The sequence below is a fragment of the Calidris pugnax genome, unplaced genomic scaffold (genome assembly GCF_001431845.1).
Source record: "Calidris pugnax isolate Ruff unplaced genomic scaffold, ASM143184v1 scaffold74, whole genome shotgun sequence".
Taxonomy (NCBI): domain Eukaryota; kingdom Metazoa; phylum Chordata; class Aves; order Charadriiformes; family Scolopacidae; genus Calidris; species Calidris pugnax.
In genome coordinates this window covers 466,906-489,316 of record NW_015090790.1, presented here as the reverse complement: position 1 = coordinate 489,316, position 22,411 = coordinate 466,906, and the positions used below count along the sequence as shown (strand labels likewise).

Sequence of the window (22,411 nt, the reverse complement as noted above, 5' to 3'; positions counted from 1 at the left end):
ATCTGCTCCACCATTAACCCCCACGGGCCCCAGGTGGATATCTGCTCTACCATTAACCTCCACGGGCTGCAGGTGGGTATCTGCTCTACCATTAACCTCCACGGGCTGCAGGTGGGTATCTGCTCTACCATTAACCTCCACGGGCTACAGGTGGATATCTGCTCCACTGTTAACCTCCATGGGCTGCAGGGGGACAGCCTGCCTCACCATGGTCTTCACCACAGGCTGCAGGAGTGGTGCCTGGAGCACCTCCTCCCCCTCCTTCTTCACTGACGTTGGGGTCTGCAGGGCCGTTTCTCTCACATATTCTCACTCCTCTCCTCTGACTGCTGCTGGTGTGCAGTTCTTATTTTCCCTTCTTAAATACGTTATCCCAGAAGCACCACCAGCATCACTCATGGGCTCAGCCTTGGCCAGCAGCAGGTCTGTCTTGGAGCAGGCTGGCATTAGCTCTATCAGACATGGGGGAAAACTTCTAGAAGCTTCTCACAGAAGCCACCCCTGTTGCCTTCTCCCACCACCAAAACCTTGCCATGGCAAACCCAACACAGACTTTGAGGAAAACCACCCTAAAATATAAATCTCCAATTAGATGTAATAAAACATTCTTTTTATAAGCCCTGAGCCAGAAAACACCAGCAAATACTTTGTCTCCCATGTTTCATCCATTAGTATGACCCAAGGAGAGTCAATCGTATTGCAGCAGATCTTCTTCTGTAATCCACAGCATGCAATTCCTCATTTTGCTTGACAACTCAATAACTCTAACTTTTAATCCTTAAAGGGGTGGGGCTGAATCTTCAGAAAAAGACACATTCTCTCTGGTCACAGGAGATAGAGGAATGCCCTGCTGCTCTCTCCCCTGATTCTCTTTGTATAGTCCATGCCAGAATCCTACCAGCTCTGTCTATAAAGATTTTCAGGGAAGACAAAATGTGTACTGATAAAATACAGGCTCCTTGTTCCTCCAAATCATACTGGTTAAAACCAGTGTAAAGATTTATTTTATCCTTTAACATCCTGAAATTCTTATAAATTACATTACAAAAGTCCATCCTGTATTTTACAGCACTGAATCACAGGATGATATGGGGTCGGAAGGGCCCTCTGGAGATCATCTAGTCCAACCCCCTGCCAAAGCAGGGCCACCCAGAGCAGGTCCCACAGGAATGTGTCCAGGTGGGTTTGAATGTCTCCAGAGAAGGAGACTCCACCACCTCCCTGGGCAGCCTCTGCCAGGGCGCTGCCACCCTCAAAGTGAAGAAGTTCCTCCTCAGGTTTAGGTGGAACTTCTTATGTTCAAGTTTGTGCCCATTTCCTCTTGTCCTGTACCTGGGCACCATCCTCTTGACACCTTCCCTTGAAGTATTTATAAGCATTGATCAGATCCCCCCTCAGTTCTTCTCTTCTCCAGACTAACAAGACCCCAGTCCCTCAGCCTCTCCTCATAAGAGAGATGTTCATCATCTTTCCCCTCATCATCTCTGTAGCCCTCTGCTGTCCCCTCTCCAGCAGTTCCCTGTCCTTCTGGAACTGGGGAGCCCAGAACTGGTCCCAGTGCTCCAGATGGGGCCTCCCCAGAGCAGAACAGAGGGGCAGGATGACCTCCCTCCACCTGCTGATCACATTCTTCCTGATGCCCCCCAGGATGCCATTGGCCTTCTTGGCCCCAAGGGCCCATTGCTGGCTCATGGCCATCCTGTTGTCCACCAGGACTCCTGGGTCTTTCTCCTCAGAGCTGCTCTCCAGCAGGTCCCCCCCAACCTGTCCTGGTGCAGGGGGTTATTTCTCCCCAGGTGCAGCACCCTGCACTTGCCCTTGTTAAACTTCATCAGGTTCCTCTCTGCCCAACTCTCCAGCCTGTCCAGGTCTCGCTGGATGGTGGCACAGCCTTCTGGTATGTCCGCCACTCCTAATCAGGACAGAAGACAAAAATATATATTTCTTCTTGAGTGACTTAGCTTTCAAAAAGTTGGGCATCCCCATTGATCCGTGCCTCTCTTGAAAATCCCAGACCAGGTGGCCTCTGGGGAACACTGTGGCAGAGCAAAGCAAGTGCTGCTTTCTCTTGGAATTTCAACATATAAGAGAAAAACAGTGAATCAGGGGATTTTTATTACTGTGACTAACAAATGATCAAAAAAAGCACTCAATATTCCATTTTAATGTAACTAGCTTGAATGAGAAAACTTAAGGAGGCCTGATAAGTTTGTAAATTAGTGACAATAAAACAGATGTGAAAACTGTTTATAGCATATAACTCAAATACACACACAATGTAATTGCCTGTTTTATTTAGTGGAATCACTTTTGTAGATTAGAAATGTTTCCAGTTCCCATTTACTCCAATGCAAACTTCCACCATCGACAGGCAGACCACACTTCGTTCAATTGATTCCAAACAAAAAAAAAAAAAGAAAAGTTTTATGAAGCTGACTTCATCAATGGAGACATATGACTCTCCCTAGCGATGTTCTTAAAACATTAGCTCAGATTTGTAAAAGCAAGACCCGGTATGCATGGCATGTTATCACAAGAAAACCTACAATTGTGAAGAGAGGAGCAATCGTCTGACCCATTCTTAATTCCTCACCTCTAACCAAAAAAAAAAAAAAAAAGGGAAAAAAAAAAAAGTACAATCTCAAAAGTTAAGTTAGAAACTAAGTTCACACATTTTCTTTGGGACCAGGAATCTGTACATAGTACAAAATATACATTTATTGAACTTTCTGTAAACACACAGTTTGAATTGTGTAAAACTGTAAATGGTGGGTGAACTACGTGGAGAATAATTTATTACATATTGTTATACATTCTACTTAAGGAAAATAGTTATGCTCTTGTATATTTCTCTGTTAAATCTATAAATTCCATAATGACGTTGTGTAATCTGCAAACATGCTTTTCAAGCTTAAATCTCTCCATTCGTAACACACATTTATACAGGTCATCAATGAAAAAAGTTACACTTTCCACAAAATAGATATAAAGAGGTCATGAATTTTCTAAAAAGACAGGCACAGCATGTCACTACAAACGAGACTCTTATGATACACCGTGGAGTCAATTCTGTGAGAAGACGGGTGAAAACTCTCTAATTCAGCATGTTTCTACATGGTCTCAGTAACAAGACAGACGCCAGAACCCAAAATTTCTGCTTTGACAGATTTATGAAGCAGCCAATTCTGGAAATCAAACCTCACACTTCTCCAACATTCAGTATTCCCTGGTTAGGAGAACCTAGGCTTTTGTCTTGTATTAACCCTTCAGCCTTAGTAATTTAGTTGTCCGAGCAGTAAACTACCCCGCACTATTTGCCAAGAACATTTGTGCAATTCAGCACTTACTCCAAAAACTAGATTCCTGGCACCAAAGAGTTAGAGGTGGTTAATAAATACAACTTAACTCTTGGTACTGGAGGTCACGCAAATCCCACCCTCGGCAACACAGCACATGCTGGGAAATCCCACCTTCCAGCACCTCGGGCACTCTGTTGTACAATGCCTGGTTTCCAGTTTGAGAGCCTGGAAACATCAAATTGCAGCAGACTTGCCCATCTGGCACCCAACACTCAGCAACAATAAAAAACTCCCCTACAACCACTAGCAAAGATCCTTTCGGTAGGTCCATCTCTGGACACGGAGGTAACGCTACCGAAATTCAGCACATTTCTTCCTAGATTTTTAGGCTCTCATTGTTTTTTCCATCCCAGGTAACTCATTTTGGATTTCATCCTTTTATTCATTCTATTCAGCTAAAAGCACTAGGTCACAGACTGAACCTCTTAAACAGTGCCCCTCTGGTGTTTTAAAAGGAAAAATAGGCTGACTTCCGTGTTTAAAGAAATAGTTATCTCCAATTCATCTAACCTTTTGCTTTAACATTACCACCTTCTTCCCTTTGGCTTTGAAAAACTTTTTCAAAACCACAACTGGATAAAGATTACATTTCTTTTTCATTCCGAGAGAAGCGGGACAGTTAAGGCTGTAACAATACATCTGCAAACTTCACAGATTGTGAGTGAAGCTCCATCAGTGTCAACAGGATGTAAAGTTAAGTACATGCCTGATTTCTCCAAGAGTAGCTTAATTTATTAATTTCCCCTGTAGTTTGAACAAAAATACTGAAATTCCACAGTGAAAATGAAATTGGCTACTCAGTACTTCCATGGCTGGGTTGAATTCATTAATGCAAGTGAAATTAAACTCCGGACCTTAATCTACAGCTGTTGATAGAAATAAAAAGTACGTAATGTTTGAAGAGCCACCAGTCTGTTTTCTCATTTTTCTTCTCAAAGCTATTTATCAAAGGAAACAATGGCACCTCCTTCAACCTCGGAGTCTTATTCACAACGTGTATTGAGAGTCCTGTCTACTTCAGCTGTAAAAAAAACCCCACACTCCCCCCCTCTCCCCCCCAGCTCTTCCAAGCCACACAGTTAATGGAAGCAAAAATGAATTTCAGTTTTAGCTCAATGGTACTGAGCGAGCTGAGAAGTGCAGACGTAGCGCTCTTAAAGGAGAACGTTCCTGTCTGACACAGCACTCCCCCTTGCAAAGAGACAGCTGGTTACACAGTAGTAAGGACCATTGGTTTTATTCTTCTTTTTTTGGGGGGAAAAAAAAAGAAAGAAAGAAAGAAGTACATATCTAGTCATATTCTAAAAAAGCATTTGGGCAGGAATCAGTACAAGCGTAAAAACTGGCTAGACATAAAATAATATATACTCTAGAAATCTGACCTGTCATCCCACCTCTGCTGGAGTTTTAACGCTTTCAGAATATAACTATTTCATGAATTCTATAAAACGCATTTTTAGAGCTAGGCCCGCTTTCCCAAATTTTGTGGTTGCAACGTTAGGAAGTTTGTTCTTGTTGGATTTAAAGCAAGGCTCCCCCAAACCCCTTTCCTAAGACAGCACTATCACTCCTGTGCTCTTCGCTTGGAAGAAAAGACTTTGAAAGAGTGTCTACATGATGGGGGAGTGGAAATAGACCTGCTTTGCTGCTACTCAAAAGGAACATCAAATAAAAACATAGATAAAGCAAGGAACGTGCCCAGAGATTAGGTCACTGTAGGTACAACTGACACAATCGGGAGAGTAAAGCTCCAGGCATTTTTTTCACCTAGTAAATATGCTGGATATTCTTTTCCTTTTTTACTTGAAAGCATTCAGTGGTCCATGAGAATAAAGAAAAGCTTTTCCTATAGCTTCTTGAACTTCTGTGAACAAATACCACCACCCAGGTGACCCACCACCTCATTTACAAAGCAGCATTGCTGAGCACAAGGCCAGGAAGAGGTTCAGGAGGTGCACACCTGGGTGTGCAGAGCCCAGCAGAACGTGTGAGCCATCACAGAGACAGCCTGGAGCTCACCCACAGACAGGTCAGTCAAAAGCACTCAGCCCCTGATTGTTACTTCTAAATTTGGCTCCACTTTTACAGCTTATAGCAGGAATCACGTTAATTTTGAGTAGTGCAGCATCCTAGAAATTCCCATGTGGAGCCTCTTTCTACCACTTGAAGAGTTAAAAAAAGTCTAACCCAGTCAAGTAGAGACTTTACACCCTGTACTGGTATATAAAGGCTTGGGTTATGGTTACCTCCAACACACTTAGCTGTAGGAACAAGGAGCCACACCAGTTATCTAGGAGACATTATTTTCACACCTCACAGCACAGAGTGACCATTCCATTTTCTACTGAAAGCTGTTGGGTACAGCTCCATAGCTCTACATGGTCTTGCTGTTTCTAAGTCTATGCAAGGTACATCAGGTTCACATTTTATGAAAGGTTAGCCCATTACAGACACGGCCAAGTTTAAATATCAAGAAATTTAAGTGTAACAACTCATGTGTCAAGGAGGTACAGGTAGAGATGGAGGTGAACATCTCAGCAGGATGAAATCCTGATGTACATTGAAAAAAGTAAACTGTAACAATCACATCATTAACCTGATTGTGGCAATCATGCTGTCTGTCCCACAGGACCAGGCTACTTACATCTAAGAGAGCAAACAGAAAACAAGTTTGTCAACATGGAACTCATACACAAGACACTTTGGTTTCAGTTTTAAGGGAAAGAATGTTTACCAGCACAAAACGTTTGTCTTAAACACAGAGTGGAGAAAGATCAGCAAAGGCTTCGATACTCCCTACACAGGTCAATCATTAATCTGCATTTAGGGCCTCGTTTACCCAAACTGTGACAAAAAGGGGTGGTGCAACCATTCCTTTACTCTCAGTCCTGTCACCCCACTCCACATCTTACCCTCAATCCAGTCACGGGATGCTTGTACATCAGCGCACCCAGCTGAAGAGTGCAGTTGGGTTGGTTTTGTCAGCCACAAAAGCACGACTGCTGGCACAAAAAGGGCAAAGCTTACAGAAATGGTTTAGTCTTGATATAAATTGATCATGAAGCCATCTCCTTAGTTCATAAATTACTAAAAAAGTGCAATAGGAAGTATATCCTATCCCAGTGTCACAAATTAAGACAAGGTTCTTATCAGGGAATCAATTGAAGTGAAAACTCTTCCCTCATTTCATTAAATCACCTTTTCAAGCTTTCAGTTCTTGAACTGAACAAAAAGGCTCAGATTTTAATCTATACAGCTAAAACAGTACCAGCTTTGCAATAACCCACTTAATGGAAGCTGAAGTCAGTTTATCCTAGGCAGATATAAAAATAATTAGCTTTGGCACCTGCATGAACGCTCAGGGTGAGGGCTATCACCACTCTGCTGCTGCTTAATATTCATCAGCCGTCTTGCTGGTATGACACAACTAGGGTTATGGCCATCCAGCACAGTTTAAGGACGAGGAGATGAAATTTCTGTCTCCAATTCCGACTTCTACTGGAAGATGAAGGATGGCCATGCATCAAGGTCTTTTTGGTGCTGCTCCCTGGGGAGGTAGGACCAGGCCAGCCGAAAGGGACCTGCAGGCTTCTGCCCCACCAGGTGTTACCGGGGACCCTACCGGTCCAATGGATTTACAAAGCCTTGCAAATCCAGGAGCCTATTTAACGTAATTGCATTTAGTTAAACCAACATTGGTTTGAAAAAAAATATTTTAGGAGCTTCTGTCTTGAACATATTTCAATGCTGAATTAGCGAGGATTGTTTGAAACGGTTGTTCATAAAGCAGTACAGGTATTCTCCCACAACCACCAGTGAAACATTTAATCTGACTATAACAAAACTCACAGAAACTGAAGCCAGTGAAGCTCTCAAACGCAGAAGGGAAACAAAGGTGCATGGGCATACAAAGCAAAGGAGCTTTACAAACCTCATTTCCTTTTAAAAACAAGCAAATCGGGACCGTCCTATTTGAACACGTATTTAAAAATACATCTTTTAACATCGCACAATTTTGATGTTTGTCACACAGGAATCTTTTTCCAAGAAGGAAATAAATAGCATACAATACTTTAAAAAAAATAATAAAATTGCTGCCTTGCCCCTGAGGTGCTAATGTTTTTAGCATTTAAAAAAAAAAAGTTTCTGGTACAAGAAGGAGATGCACAAAGGTGCAAAAGTGCCTTTTTCTTTTCAGAGCAGTGAAAAGTACAGCTTGCCTTTTTTTTCTAGAATGCTTTACATACTTAATTTGTTTATTGTTTTAATCTAAATCTGTATCTAAAATGGCAGTGTTTATGCATACGTCATAGATTCAGTGCTCTGACCTCATCAAAACGCTGATCACAGGCGGGAGAGAGAAAGGCCTGAAACGGGCTTTCTTCTGCTGCCCTCAAACCCAGTTACATCGCCTGTAGCAACAGCAGAATTATTTTCTTTCCGACCTTTAGGAGGCCTCATGAGAAGAGGCTTCAAATATACCATTTGTCACGGAGACAGTTTAAGCGGTTATGGTTTGAAGTATGGCTTTCCACACCACAGTTTTGCTTGCAATTTTTAAAGTTTAAAACTCAAAGGTTCCACAGTCCAGTTCAAGGTTTTGCAGTTTCCAAAACTAAACTTCAGTCTCTATGAAAAAGGACAGAACTTTACCTGCCTCATCCTAAATTAGGTTTAGCTTTTTTGCACTAATACGTCGTGTATTATTAAATATGCCTGTTAATTAGGTGCCTGTGAAGCTATAACTTAACATTATTATAGTTTTGCACTCTACAACAAAATTAGACATTTTAAGCATTTATTCGTAGGTAGGTAAGGAACTGGTTCTTTAAGCAAAAATTGCTATAAATTTATAAATACAAATAGTGCTTGTGTTTTCTTCATTCATGCTTGAACAGATTACAAACTGAATACAATGAAGTTACGTTTAAGCACCCCACATAGACAAGAGGGATAGAAGAAAAGTTTGCTGGTATATACTATACTTAGTTCCAAGACACTATAAGTTACTTTTTCACTGTTCAGTGTTCCCTAACTCTGCATTAGTTTTAAGGCTATATATACAAATATGTATATTTCAAAGTTAGGGAAAGACAAATATAGCAAAATGCATTGTACTACATTTTCCTATCAAAAACTAATTATACACCGAGTTTTGATTCTGTTTAACTGCAGTAAATGTTACAATCTACTTGTTTTACTGATTTTCCTTTTGGGGAATCTGCCTACTAAATGAGTAAACTACATATTACAATATTCTCAACCAAAAAGACAATACAAGGTGCACAAAACAGCAGTTCTGCAAACACAACTGACTTCAAAACTGAATTTTTGTATGCTCAATGGGAGAAAGCTAAGCTTAAATCAAATTAGATTATCTTATAGATTTTAAATTAGAATTTTAAACAACGAACAGCTAAATATTGTCAACATGCTATATCTCAAATCACAAGTACTGTTTAACCACTAGTCTTTCATTCTATGCAAGTGGGTCAATTAAAAAACACACACCATAAAATGTTAAAGATTGTCAGGCTTTGACAAATGTATTTTTATCAAACAGTAGGCAAATTCAAACCAATGCACATCTTCAACGGGGAGGAGAAAAAAAAAAACACCACCAAAAAGCCTGACAAAACTCACAGTTGTAAAAAATAGGGTAACAGATTAATTCCACGTCATTCTCTAGCATATGGCTATGTCTTGAGCAATAATCAAAATCCTTCCCATCTTAAAAATGGGCTACCAATTAATAAAAATATTCTTCCACAAGTAAAATATCATTTACAATGGCACTGACATTTTGAAAGGCAGGAAAAAAAAAAAGGAATTACACATGTATGGATAAATTTCTTGTTTGTTAAATCAAGCTTTATTGATAAAATGGAATTCAAAGTATTTTACTTGGAACAGCAGCAGACCCAGCCAATCAGGATTGTAAAAATGCTGCAGACTCCTACTGTATGTAGAAAGCTGCCTGTTCATGCTCAGTGATTAGTAGTTTCAGGTAAGGGTTAATGAAAAAAGAGGTGCAAAGAATCAAGGCATTGTAATCCCAAGGTTTGTATGCCTATGGACACGACACTATTAATAGGGCATGATTTAACTCCCACTGAAGTCAAAATCAGAACTCCCTTTAACTCAATGTGAGAGTAGGAGTGCATCCAAGAAAACGATATACATTTGTTGAAGAATGTGCACTACTCTTAGCTATTTTTTCATTGCCAAGCAAATTCACACACTGTAATTTCTGGTAAATTGCCCACAAGTTCAGCTTTCACATATAACAAAAAATTATCTTTACAGTTTTGTGCACCTCTTAAGCACCTAGCTGGCTAGGCTGCTGCTCCTTGCAATCCAAAACCACAACATGAATTTAAAGGGATATATACTGTAGCATCACACAAGCCAAACGTTTCTTCTAACCTTTATAGTGATTTAAAGCAGTTCATAATTAAATATGAGCGTTTTGTACAAAGACAATTGCACTTTACAAAAACAAAATCATACAACATAAATCGCTGGAGTCTGATTTACAACATGAATTATGTTTTGAAATCACGTTTACAGAAGTCTGTTTTACAAAAAAGATCAGTTCCTGGGCTACATGTCGTACTGCTGTAGTCATTCTCACCAACACATACTCCCTTCCTTAATTAAGGTTGAGGATGGATGTTAAGAAGGGTCACTGAGGTTGGGCTGCACCTCCATTGGAAGGATGAAACGTGAACTCCACAGCTAGATGAGCAGTTTCACCACATATCATCAGTTGAGGCAGAGTCCTTAAAGAAAAAAAAAAGAAGGAACCCTTTAAAGTCTGGAGCGCCCATAGTTACAGCAGTTTCTGGATAATCCAGACCAAAAAGGGTAAAGACTGAAATTGTTTTATGAGTCTGTTTTTTCTCCCCTTTCAAAAACAGCATTTAAGAAGTATCTAAAAACCACATACGCTTAATTAGTATAGTAGTTCCAAGACATTTCAAAATCTCTCCGAGTGTTTATAATAGCCTTATCAATCCTCAAAATGCTACCCCAGGAACGTTACTCAAAAACATTCCCAGAGTAGCTAGAAGTAATACAAAATAGACACACTTACTACACAGGTGTGTTAAAAGAGCAGGATGTGCCTCATGCCATTTGTTATTATTATTACCATCTTTTGTGTTTTCAGCCCTCTCTCACTGCATAGGAAGATACAGTCATCAACTAACACCCTGTTATAGTTCAGATCAATTTAAACTGCTTTTGTACAGCAATCTTAGGTTGTTTCAGCATTACCTGCTACCTTTCCCTAGTAATTAAGGGCTATGATGGGCTTTAACAACAGTGCATGCTGGTGCTTCCAAAGCTATACTTACTTCCCTATCATTACTAAAACTGCAGGAGGTAGAAATATTACTCCTCTCTAAAAGCACTGCCTTACTTATTCCTTGAAGAGGGAAGAGGCTAATTAAATCTCTAGCAATGCCTCATATGACAATTTCTTAGTACTGAAGTCCTGCACCATTCATTCAAACTTGCACACAGAATTCATGACAAACCATAAAGAACAGTTGGCATGGAGGTGTAGTAAAACAAACAAAAAAAACCAACCAACCAAAATCACTAAAATTACCCTTTGCAAAAGTACCACTTCCAGTTTTTCCTTCGACACCAGAAGTAGCAAAGGAGAGCAATTATAAGAAAGACCAAAATGGTTGTGTTTGTTTCAAAGTAAAAACGCAGGAGCTGCATGCCAACTATTCAGTATGCAAATTTCTGTATCCAAGTTGCCAACATCATCACAAAACAAATCTGTCTACTGTACCTCTGTAGAACACTAACAAAATATAGAACGTATTTTGAAGGTAAAGTGTCCTTTTTCAGCCACTATTTAGGAATTATTATTTTAAAGATTTGAGAACTGCCAAAAGATCTAAGAACTGCACCCAGCTGTAAAGCCAACACGCGATTCTTCATGTCTAGATGCATTTCACTTTTGTCACATCTAAGCATGTAAGTAATTTTTGCTAATAGGTAAAGGATCAATTACTTTATAAAGTACAGCACTTTCAGTGACAGAAGTTCTTTCTAGTGATCTAACTGCAATTGAGATTACAGTTCATATTTTAGAGTTTTGGGTTTTTCCCCCCCCCCACAGTGGATTCATGTCACTCTGATCACTGACATTTAAGAACCTTAACTGTATGCTTGCTGAAGGATGCGCTATGCTTAAGAATAAATGTATTTACACAGTCCATTTGGAAAGTTAATATATCCTTAAAGCTGATTAATGACTCTTTGCACCATTTGGCAGGAAAGCATTTAGAAACCCAAGCAGGATTCGAATAATGAAATTCCAGAGAACAAGCAAACCAACGGAGGTTTTGGGACTATGCTCAGCAGAACATTTACCAAGCATAATCCAAAGCACACAACATTACTATTGCTTCTTTGGGGAAAGGGGTCCTTTAACAACAACTAGAAATACATTTCTCTACAAAACCGCTAAAATAATTGGGGTGGGGGAAAGATAATTTAAAAGAAAAGGTACTTACAGTATCATCATTCCTGTAGGGGTTCAGTCTGTTATAAACGGCTTCAATCACACTCCGTCTAGAGCAAAAGAAAACCCACAAGATTTTAAGGTTGTGTCTTTTTTTTTTCCTTCTTTTTAAAGTCAAATTCCCTAAGTACAATTTTAATTTCAAATACAAGCTTTTTTAACAAGTTTCAGATTCACAGGATCAAGTTCACTGCAAGTTAGCACTGTCATTAAACACTGAACACAGCACCAAACCCCTTAAAACCTTTAGTAGAAGAAGGCTGAGGAGCACTCAGAGCTCAGCAGGAGACGTGCACAAGGTGACAGTGAGTCGAGGCTACAACGCTGCCTGGTGCTACGTCTCTTGACTTTGAAAAAGGAAACTTGAAGGACATTGAATGTCCTGGTCATTTGTATGTCTGATGACCGCTGCAGTAGTACTTCACGTATTATGGCACTTCCATAGGAGAATAGTGGGTTCTTTTATTTTCTGGATGCACATAAATTGCATTCTGAAGTGCGTTTTTGTTCCTGTTACATTCTGAAATGTACTTTCCAGGTGCAAACCTGGAAAAATAGTTCCTGAAGCAACATTATTTTACAATAAGATGTCCAATAATGTCCTCCAACTTTTCTCAAAAAAATTATAAACTGCAAATAGCAGTTCTATGTATTGTATCTAAGAATTTTGCCTGGCAAAAAGTATTAAAAGAATTAATTTAAGCCTCTTGACAGTTTCCGCCTTTAAAAAAAATTGCTTAGCCTATTTAAGATAGCTTGTAATTAACTTTCATCTTGGAATTCTTGGCTTCTCTAATACTGACAGAAAAATAAAATATTGATAGGAAATATATTGATAAAACATTAATAGAAAAATTGTAAACAACAAATGAGCAACTTTTTTTTTTAAACATAGGGTGAAAAGGTTTTCTTGAAAACTGATACTCAAAAAAAATCCTACATGAGGCTGAAGGAAGAGGAAGCCTTTGCCTTACCCAGAATATAAGGAAATAACTTTGGAGGGGGAGCAGGACGGAAAGAGGGGAGTAAAAGACAGGAATTATGGATTGGACTTTAAAAGCAACTTTCTTCCAGGTCCCTTTCTGCAGAACCAAGTGTGACGGAGCAGCAGACTGAACTGCGATACAAAACAAACTTCAAAGAACAACCTTTTAACTGCCCATGAATGCATGCAGAGCAATCACAAAGGAGTGCAGTAGAAGAAAAAAGGCAGATGACAGGCTTTATAATAATCCCATAACACTGAAAAGTCAAGAACTACCATGCAGCAGTACAAACACCACAGTGAATCCAGTGAATGGTTATAGGGCATGGAAGAAGAGGCTGAATTTAAAGCAATAAAACCAAGCAGTTACACACAAAGTACATTGCACATATGAAATGGAAAATTTCCTTTATCTTTCAAGAAATAGGTATCTTTGATTCTAAATAAAGGCAGGCTTCTTGAAAAGCAGTATTTTCCTTCCAAACTGTTTTGAGTTATGCGAACATCCAGTGAAATCCATACTTCTATCAGTCCCTATTCAAACTAGCATCACGGAGACACAAAATCCCATGGCAGTCAGTCATTTCAGTACTTCCTCACAACCATGATGCTATTGCTAGCCAAAGGAGGCTGAGAAAAATCAAACTGTATGCCATATTTCATAAGTAACTGGCCCATCTACACTTCATGACTGCAGCAATACAGCCTAAATAGGATAAATTTTTCAAGTCAAACAGTTCAAATAAGAACAATTTTGTTTTGTAGAAGTCACAGTTCAGTTATCATCTATTCAATTACATACCTAGAGTCTTCATGTTGTGGTGTAACAATACAAAGACCATACTCTAAAGGGTTAAAAATATAGTCTCATACCATACGTGCCCAATCCATTTTAAAACAGCACAGGTTCATGAACAATCCTTTGATCCAAAAAGCACTCGGTTTGGTGTGCCAACAAGCTACGTACAGTGCTTCCTTAAAGACTGAGCATCTATTTAAGAAGTCACAGAGCATCAATACTGAACACTCTTCCAAGGACAAAGCCAGCCTATATAGAGGTGCAAATTTAGCTTCCCACTTTCCTTGATAGACTTCTATCTAATTTTCTGATTTGTCACAAGCAGAGAGATACAAAAGCAAACTTTCAAGCAATTACAACATTGCTTTACTACAGATAAGAAAAGAAAGCTGCAAAGCAAATCATAATATCCATATCACTGGTTGTCAGAGTGTAGAACTACTAAAGTCAGTGCATTATTTTTGCATCTTCAAATGTAACCTCCCACCCAGAAAACCCAGTTAATTACAGAAAACAGACACACTCAGGCCACCCTTAAAAAAAAAATCCTCAGTCCTTCCCAAAACTACAGTTTGACATTAATTTTAACATTCATAGTTAACTTATGTCCTTTGACTTTAATTTTAACATTCATAGTTAACTTATGTCCTTTTCATTCCGAACGACCCAGTAATAAAAATCGGAGAACAGATCATCACCTTTTGCCTGGTACCCTTCTTCCCTCCCCCCACTTTTAAGAGTGGCCTTACAGTTAAGTTTCGATTTAAACAAAAAACCCCACATTTACATCGATGTGAACTCACTTGCTCGCCAATTCACCCCCCGGCGGGAGGTTTGGGATGCTCTCAGTTGCTAACGTACGCATCACGTGGACTAAGTCTGGGACTCCTTCACCCTGCTTCTTTATGATCTCTGGGAATCAGAAGTACTTTTTTTGTAAGTGCAGTCCAAATTTAACTTTAAAAGATTGAAACACTCAGTTTTATAAAAAGGCAGCTTAACCTCTGTTAATACATATTAAAAAAAAAATAAATAATAATATGACAGACCACATTCAACATGGTAATTGTTATCTTGTGTTCCGTAAGAAAAAGAACCTGTAACAGATTTGACAAAGATATACTGCTGTTAACATGCACACTGGTTTTAGAGATACACAGCTACCTAATAGAAGTGAGGAAAAAAACCTTTAATGGCTTTCCCACTATATATTAGTTATAATAGACGATGTAATATCTTCCCAACAAAATGCCCTGGGCACGAGGCAGATATTAACATCAGCTTTATCACTGTAACAGAAGGTAAAAGATTGTTGTCATCATAGAAAGCATAATATTTTCAAGAAACAAAAGGTTAGACACATTGAAATAACTCCCATGGCTGTATGCATATTAGCCAATACTTGCACCTTCCTGCGTTAGAGCAACATGCAGATTTTAAGAACTATTACACAAAAATTAAAAAGCCAGGAACATCACAGCTAAGAGACGGTTCCATCCTCAGTCACTCAGGGGATATGTGAATATTGGCCAGTTAAAGCTGATCCACTCCAACTTCTGGATGAAGAGAATCTGTACTGTAGCCACAGACACATTTTCTAAGAATCAATTCTTTAACTTTATTCTTAGGCTTGGTTTTGTTTATTTTTTTTCCCCCAAGTTGTAAGCACACAATTTTATTTGAACTCAAGAGATTTCACACCATACCACCTCTGAAGAGTCACGCTTTAAATAGGGTGAAGAACAAGCACATTTTTAAAAATGCATCTTATTGGTTTCTCTGTAAACATGAGCTCTTAGAAATAATACGAGATATGAATTAAGACTTGGTGCTGTTGATCTTCAAGTGAATACTTCACCACACGTGCAGTAACGTGTGTCTACGTGCGCATATATATTTATATATACACACACACTATTCCTGATGTAAGAAAGCATTTACACAGCTTGGAAAGCAGTTGGAATTCATCAATACCACTTCCGAAAAATACTCTACCATTCAGTTTTTGCCCTAAATGATAATTCCAGGACACAAACCAAGCTTCCATTTTATCATTTAATTAGTGAGATATGGCCCATTAAAAGCTTTTAAAACCAGCATGTATCCAGTCCTTTTTAGTTAAAAAAAAATTTAAAACAACAATTGCGAATTACTTTTTGTGCATGTAATGTTTTTTCAGGGCTGTGTGTGTTTACAAAAGCATCAGCTCTATTTTGCAGTGAGGTTGTGTAAATTATTTGCAAGGCAGAGTGCAAACACTGTCTAGCCCTTGACCAGTGTCAAACTCTGCGACATAAAGCTTTAAGCGGTTTACTTCAAAACCTACATTTTAAATATGACACCACATACCACAGACACCTCAAAAAACCCTTGCCATTTCCTCAAAATCTATAGCCAAAATACATTTTACCATCTAGTATTTAGTAAATAAATAATCTAACACTCTTAAATCTGAATAAGAAGCAAAGATCTCAGATTTGGTTTGCCAAGTTCCTTTATTGTGCAATTTTGAACAACTAGTATATTCTACATTGTGCTAGTGCTAAAGTTCTGCTGTACAAAAATAAGGAATTTATAGTTTACCTATACTACACAGTTTCACAACCTGTAACTGCAGTACATTTAACATACAGTCTCCACTAATGGAATACATTTATATTTTGATAAAACTATAGATACAGACTGAATGTACACTGAAGACACAACAAATGGAGTCGGTCTGCTAGCTGTGTTTAATTTATTGGAATTATCTTCTTTGAATACATCTTACAACCCTCCCCCCAACTTTTAATTTACTTTTAAACCTTCTACACATTTTCATGGCATCAAGTACTGGAAAAAAGTACTTACAAGCCAAAAAAAACCCCCAAAACCTCTAAATATAACTGCTTTCTCATATTCTGAATGGGATTTCCACACAAAGTTTAAGAAAAAGCCAGAGCTTTGATTTTGTGAAAATATGGGGAAGACCATATAACAGCTAACTTGAAAATACTTCTCTCTCTATAGGTATAAATATTGCAAGGATTATCTACTCCAGAATGTTTTTATGTAAAAAACATGAGAACAGAAAAAAGCTTAGACAAGTTTCTTTTTAGAGTCAACACATCAATAACACATATTAGTGCAAATAATAGCAACACATTTTGGAATGACTGATTAATTCTACCATGAAGTTCACACGATATTTTAGGAGTAACACTGATTTATTGCAAGTAATGGCACAAAGATGCTTCTCCACACTTGCTTCTTCCATTGTCATTTATTGTAGCTCTGAATCTGGACTATGAACACATCAAAATTTATAAAACCCTAGGTGGCATGGTAAATAGAAAACTTTCTACTTTTTTGAAAAATCTGAATCGCCTCTCCTTATTCAAGATGACCATTAGTATTAAGCCCTATTCACTCTTAAAATTTGCACCACTATTTAACAGTATAAGGATATACTCTGGGCTGAGGGAATAAAAGTACAACCAGAAAAAAATGCACATTAGTAAGCATCAAATCTCATTACTTGTTGGACTACACTGAGTGCTGAAGTGCATAAAAGTACATAATATGCATTTTCACCAGTTTCCGTTTTAACCAACTTTTAACTTTAAATTGACATTACAGATTAGTAAAATTATTCTAAAACTACCCTTTACCTTTACTACCCTAGTTCCTTCAGCTGAAGATTAGGCTTTTAAAGTTAAGCACTGTCATTCTGAAAGTATTCTAGGATAACAGCAAGATTATTCACTGTAGTGTTGAAAGTTTCAGGTGCTGTAACAATTCTACCTTACTAGCCAATACTACATTAGCCAATTACACCAAGAAACAAATTAACTGCGCAATAATTAAGTTCAATGTAACAAAGGTAATCAATTCCTGTTCTTGAAGTTGTGCTTGAGTTCAGCCTCTCAACCTCCCTCATGAATAAGACCTCAAAGGTCAAATTCTGCACACAGCTGATACAAATCACTGCTGGGTTCAATAGTGTTTACTACATATTCTTTGATTTAAATAGTGTCTTTGTGCAACAATAGACAAAAGATTGAGGACAACTCTAAAAAAGATGCAAACACCTTTGAGGGGACATACAATGAATTTCCTCAAGTTGTTCAAACACCATCCCATTAAGTTAGTATTAAAGTGCTTTATAACTACGTACAGAATCCTTCCACCTCTGCAAGAATCACACTTCGCTCATTCCTGAAATTTTGTATTTGTATAAATGCAAAGTACTAGCAGCCAAATTCACTGTATGTACCATAATATGCAGTTCCAGTGTTTAGGTTCTTCATTTACAAAATGAAGCGTTTGTACAAAAATGTCAGCTTTCCTCATTGTAACATTCCTGGGGTACAATGAGGCCAGCTGAAGATGCAGCCTTAAATTGAACTTATTTTCATACTGTAGATCATAAGTTTGTCTGAACCCAGACAAAATATCTAAGGTACAAAGGTAATACTTGCCCAAATTTGGAGAGCTAGCATTCTGTAAATTAATGCATGAATTTACAGCATAATTTTTCTTTCCCAGTTCTGTGAGTGGGCACACATACCTAGCTCTTCAAAAGCCTGGTGCAAAACTGCTCACCACTTTGAAATGGAGAAAGCCTGAAATGGAGAAACCTGACCCTTAACTCACACAGTGTTACCATGCACTGGGATACTCCTGCTATGCTGTCAAAAAGATTCACAGTAGTCCTTCAACTTCTCCTATTAGGCAAGTTAGTTAAGTAGACAGAAACGTCTACTTGGACACTTGTCGAGAGGCAAAACAGATTTAGTTTGCCAAGACTCTGGGAATGAGGGTGATACTTTCTGAAAGAGCACCTACACAAGTAGTAAGTGCTTTAAAATTGCACCTTAATTTGTCTGGAATGAGAATTCTCATTCTCTGTGAAATTTCTGATGCTGCACTGTTATCTTCATACAAGTTAAGGATGAGAAAAAGTGCATAATATATTCCTCTAACTCACTAATCACTGTTGTGAAGAATTCTGCATATTGTGCCCTGTGTGCTATTAAGGATTCTTGGAGTATATATGCATAACTAGACTTGTAACACATATATCTGGACTGTACTTCAAAAATAGACTTAACCTATGCAAATAATGCATACAGCATGTCTTAGATATCAGAAACAAACTCCAAGCTGTAGTCATTTTTAAATACCAAAAGGCACTATAAATCCAGTTTCATTGAGAATTTTTTTAAATCAAATTGATTTCAAATATCATTTTCAGTTAGGTGATTCAAAATGCCTAAGACCTGCAGTTTCAATTAAAAGTTTAAGAATCCCAAAATACAAATTTAAAGCAAAATTTTGAAGCTATTATTATCAAAGTAAAATGAGCTCCCACCTTTTGTTCATCATGAATGCTTAAAGATTAGCTTTGATAAATTTCTGATGCACTTTTAAATAAGTAAATATATTAGCAGGTACCTTAAAGATGACAGTAATCAAGCTGTAACCCTACCATAATTGGATAATAAAATATTATGGCCAATTAACTTGTACCTAACTATACAGAAAAAATGGCACGCAAATTATCCTCTTCACAGACTGATTATTTCATGTAATTCCAGGATTTACTGGTGGGAAGTTAGCGCTGTTAATGGACTCATGGAGAACACTTGAGCCCAAATGAATTATTTCTCTGCCATCCTGAATAATTTTCAGGGCTATAGGCTGCTACACTTTCACAGCAGAATTTTTTCAGGACATACAGCAGGACTGTGTAAGTGCCTTTTTCAGACATGTAAACAAGATGGCCAATGGCACTTGAAGGTCTGCTAAAAACCTGTTACACAGTTAAAGAGTTTAGTTGTTGGAAGAGGAAGGGGAGGGCAGGGGGTCTGTTTAGAAACAAAGTTACTTATTTTTTTTTAAATGATCCACCTTCTACTCTGCTTTCCAGGTACTTGTCCAACTCTGCCTCTCTTTTCACCGCCTCTGGCGATACCTTTGGTGCATTCGGAAAACAGATCAATATCACACTCATGTTGTCTCGACTTCCCTGGTGGAAAAGAAAAAATGACTTGAGAATGCATATACACCAGGCTAAATACACATCAAAGCACTTTACACACAAACCCAACATTTACTACTATGGATTAATATTATCATTAGCCTTAATTTCCCCCCACCCACTTATGGAATTCCACAAGTCCACCCATTCATTCAGTACAACTTGTAAATCACTTTGTTCTTTACTCTTTCATGGTCTGAAAACTACGTGGAGCCAATTACAGACAGCCCATTGTCTTTTAAAACCTGATATTACTAATGAGTGACTTGTAACTACAAAGTTGTGTTCCATCTTAAGGACTATCCAATCATTCTGGGAAAACAGCTGGGTAAACAAAACCATTACTGCTTAAAAGCACTAAGCAGGGGGGTGCTGAATTCAGACAGTGCTTCCACCTAAAATCACAGTTATTAGGTGGTTTTTTGCCTCCCTTTTCTTTCAAAACAAGAAGAGTTACAAGTGAGAGAATCTGTTGAAAGACCAGCTGGAAGGGGCCCAAAGCCTTTACAAAAGCTTCTTCGAAATGGAAGCATTTAAAACTCCAACTAAATAGAACCCGAATACTTTAATATGTTAAAATACAAACACATTCTGCTTATGAAAAGTAACTGTTTAGTTTACTTTCTATACTCCTGTGGCTCTAGTCTACCAACATGCATCCATATGCTTAATTTTTAACGACAATTAAATCCAGTGAAGTCAGCAAGATCATACAAGAGTGTACAGGCATAGACAGTTGGCTACTGCAAAGATTACAACATCCACAAGCCACTGTTCCTATTTGTTTTCAGGATTACCAGACAAAATTGTAAACAAAAATATATGCATTATCAATCTGGCAAAGTGCTGGAAAGCAATTACATGTTTCCAAAAGGGAAACAAATGACCTTGTTAGCCATGTGGCAGGAGTAGAGATTGTCTTGTCTCTTTATTATCAAAAATGTTGGCTTTTTTTTTTTTTTTACATTATACCTTATAACTTCCCTTTGGAAAGGGAAGACACTTAATGCCAAGTTATAAAACTCAGTACTTCAAACCTCTTCTGTAACTGAACCATCCTGCAACTTATTAATACAAAGTTATTGTAGGCAAAATTACACAGATTTGTTACACAAAACAGTCCTATCTTCTTCTACTTGAGCTAGTTTCAGAGCTGTATCACACAACACTGAATATGAAATACAGTAATCACACCAGAATAAAAATTAACTTAGTAAGTCAGATCGTCATATAGTCAAGAAGAAATTTTAAACTGCAAAATACGAAGTCAAGGTTCATTCATTCTGCATTTGTCTTGGTGTGGTTATGACAGTAGTGTTACTACTATATGGCCAAGAAAGGAAGGAAAAGAATATTCTCTAGCCTGTTTAAGTCTTCAGAGTTAAAGTTTTGTAAAGTACGTTGTGTAACAGAAAAGGGCAGTTATTGGCTTGCCCATAAATTCCCATCAGCTTCTAGTTTCTTAGTGATCGCAATGTATCTGTATACCATTTTAAATTCTTAATTAATGAAAACCACCTAGAAAGACATACTGTTTCTGTTGTGTCTTCGTTCCCCTCTATCAGCATTTCTGTGGGAATCATGGTAATTACTAAGTCATGTTAACATAAACCATTTGATACTTATAGACCGGAACCAAAACTTATTCTAAACTTGTTCACAAACATTAATAAGTGAAAACAGGAAACTTCTCTCAAGTCTGGCTACCTTGTACAAGCAGGTGTCAACTATCTCATTGCAAACTTTCTCAAGGTCATCAGTGACTTCAAGTCTGGATCTTACAAAGTCACACAGCTCTTCATTTCCCATAACATCCCAGATTCCGTCGCAAGCCAGTATGATGAATTGATCATCTTCTTCTGATCTTTCAATTTCATAAACTTCAGGCTCAGGTGAGACCAGCTGTTCTGTAGGACCTTTCCCATGGACACATTTGTAATCAAAGTCCCCAAGTGCCCTTGAAACAGCAAGAGAGCCATTCACACGCTGAATCATTACAGAGCCACCTGCATTCTGTATACGCTCTTTCTCCAGTGGATTACTTGGTTTGTGATCCTGTGTGAAGAAGTGAACCTTCCTGTTTCTACAAAGTAAACCTCTTGAGTCTCCACAGTTGATGAAGTAAGTATGTTGGGGAGAAATCATGACACCCACAGCTGTTGACCCACTTCTGTCTGCACCATGTTTCTTCTCGGAGATGACTCTCATGTGTTCGTCAATTTGCAGAAAACCTGTTCTGATGCCGCTCTTTACACTTTCTACAGATGGTGGCCCATCTGGCCCTTTAAAATCCTGGTTGCTCGTGATGTGATCTAATAAATGCTCACAGCAGTACTTGGCAACCTGTGACCCAGCATGCCCATCGTATACAGCAAAAAATGACCATCCATCAAGTCCATTTGGCAAACCAATCACAGCCGTATGTGCATCCTCCATTTCAACCCGCCAGCCTTGCATACTACTCAGACCATAACGAAGTCCGTTCCCTTGCCCCTGGGCATTATGCTTCTCCATCTTTGGCTTGTCTAAAAATGCTCCCATGATGACTTTCTTTCAGTTCTAAAAAGAAAAAAAAAAGGATTAAGATATTTCTTAAACATCCTCTGTTTAAACAACTTATCGGAAACTATTAAATAATAGCCCAAATATTGTAATACACGGATATGAAGCTGACTTTTCTGTGTGTGTCTCAAGTCAAATC

The 22,411-nt window shown here is 38.3% G+C and overlaps 1 protein-coding gene across 1 annotated transcript; it reads right to left on the bottom strand.

Moving 5' to 3' along the window:
- Window positions 1–2,692: 2,692 nt before the first annotated feature.
- Window positions 2,693–22,269, bottom strand: PPM1A (protein phosphatase, Mg2+/Mn2+ dependent 1A). The gene is made up of 5 exons (XM_014966589.1): window positions 21,418–22,269; window positions 19,581–19,698; window positions 14,492–14,600; window positions 11,897–11,954; window positions 2,693–10,141 (listed from the first exon to the last, which is right to left on the bottom strand). Exons 1-5 carry the CDS (start codon window positions 22,249–22,251, stop codon window positions 10,112–10,114), a joined length of 1,149 nt encoding a protein of 382 aa, XP_014822075.1. The 5' UTR covers window positions 22,252–22,269; the 3' UTR covers window positions 2,693–10,111.
- Between the last annotated feature and the right edge of the window lie 142 nt (window positions 22,270–22,411).

Excerpts from the sequence above, each read along its gene's own strand:
- PPM1A (XM_014966589.1), bottom strand. The coding sequence starts at position 22,251 with ATGGGAGCATTTTTAGACAAGCCAAAGATGGAGAAGCATAATGCCCAG. Across the intron at positions 19,699-21,417 it reads TTGACACCTGCTTGTACAAG|GGAAGTCGAGACAACATGAG; the intron begins GTAGCCAGACTT and ends CTTTTCCACCAG. Across the intron at positions 14,601-19,580 it reads CCTGGAAAGCAGAGTAGAAG|AGATCATAAAGAAGCAGGGT; the intron begins GTGGATCATTTA and ends TCTGATTCCCAG.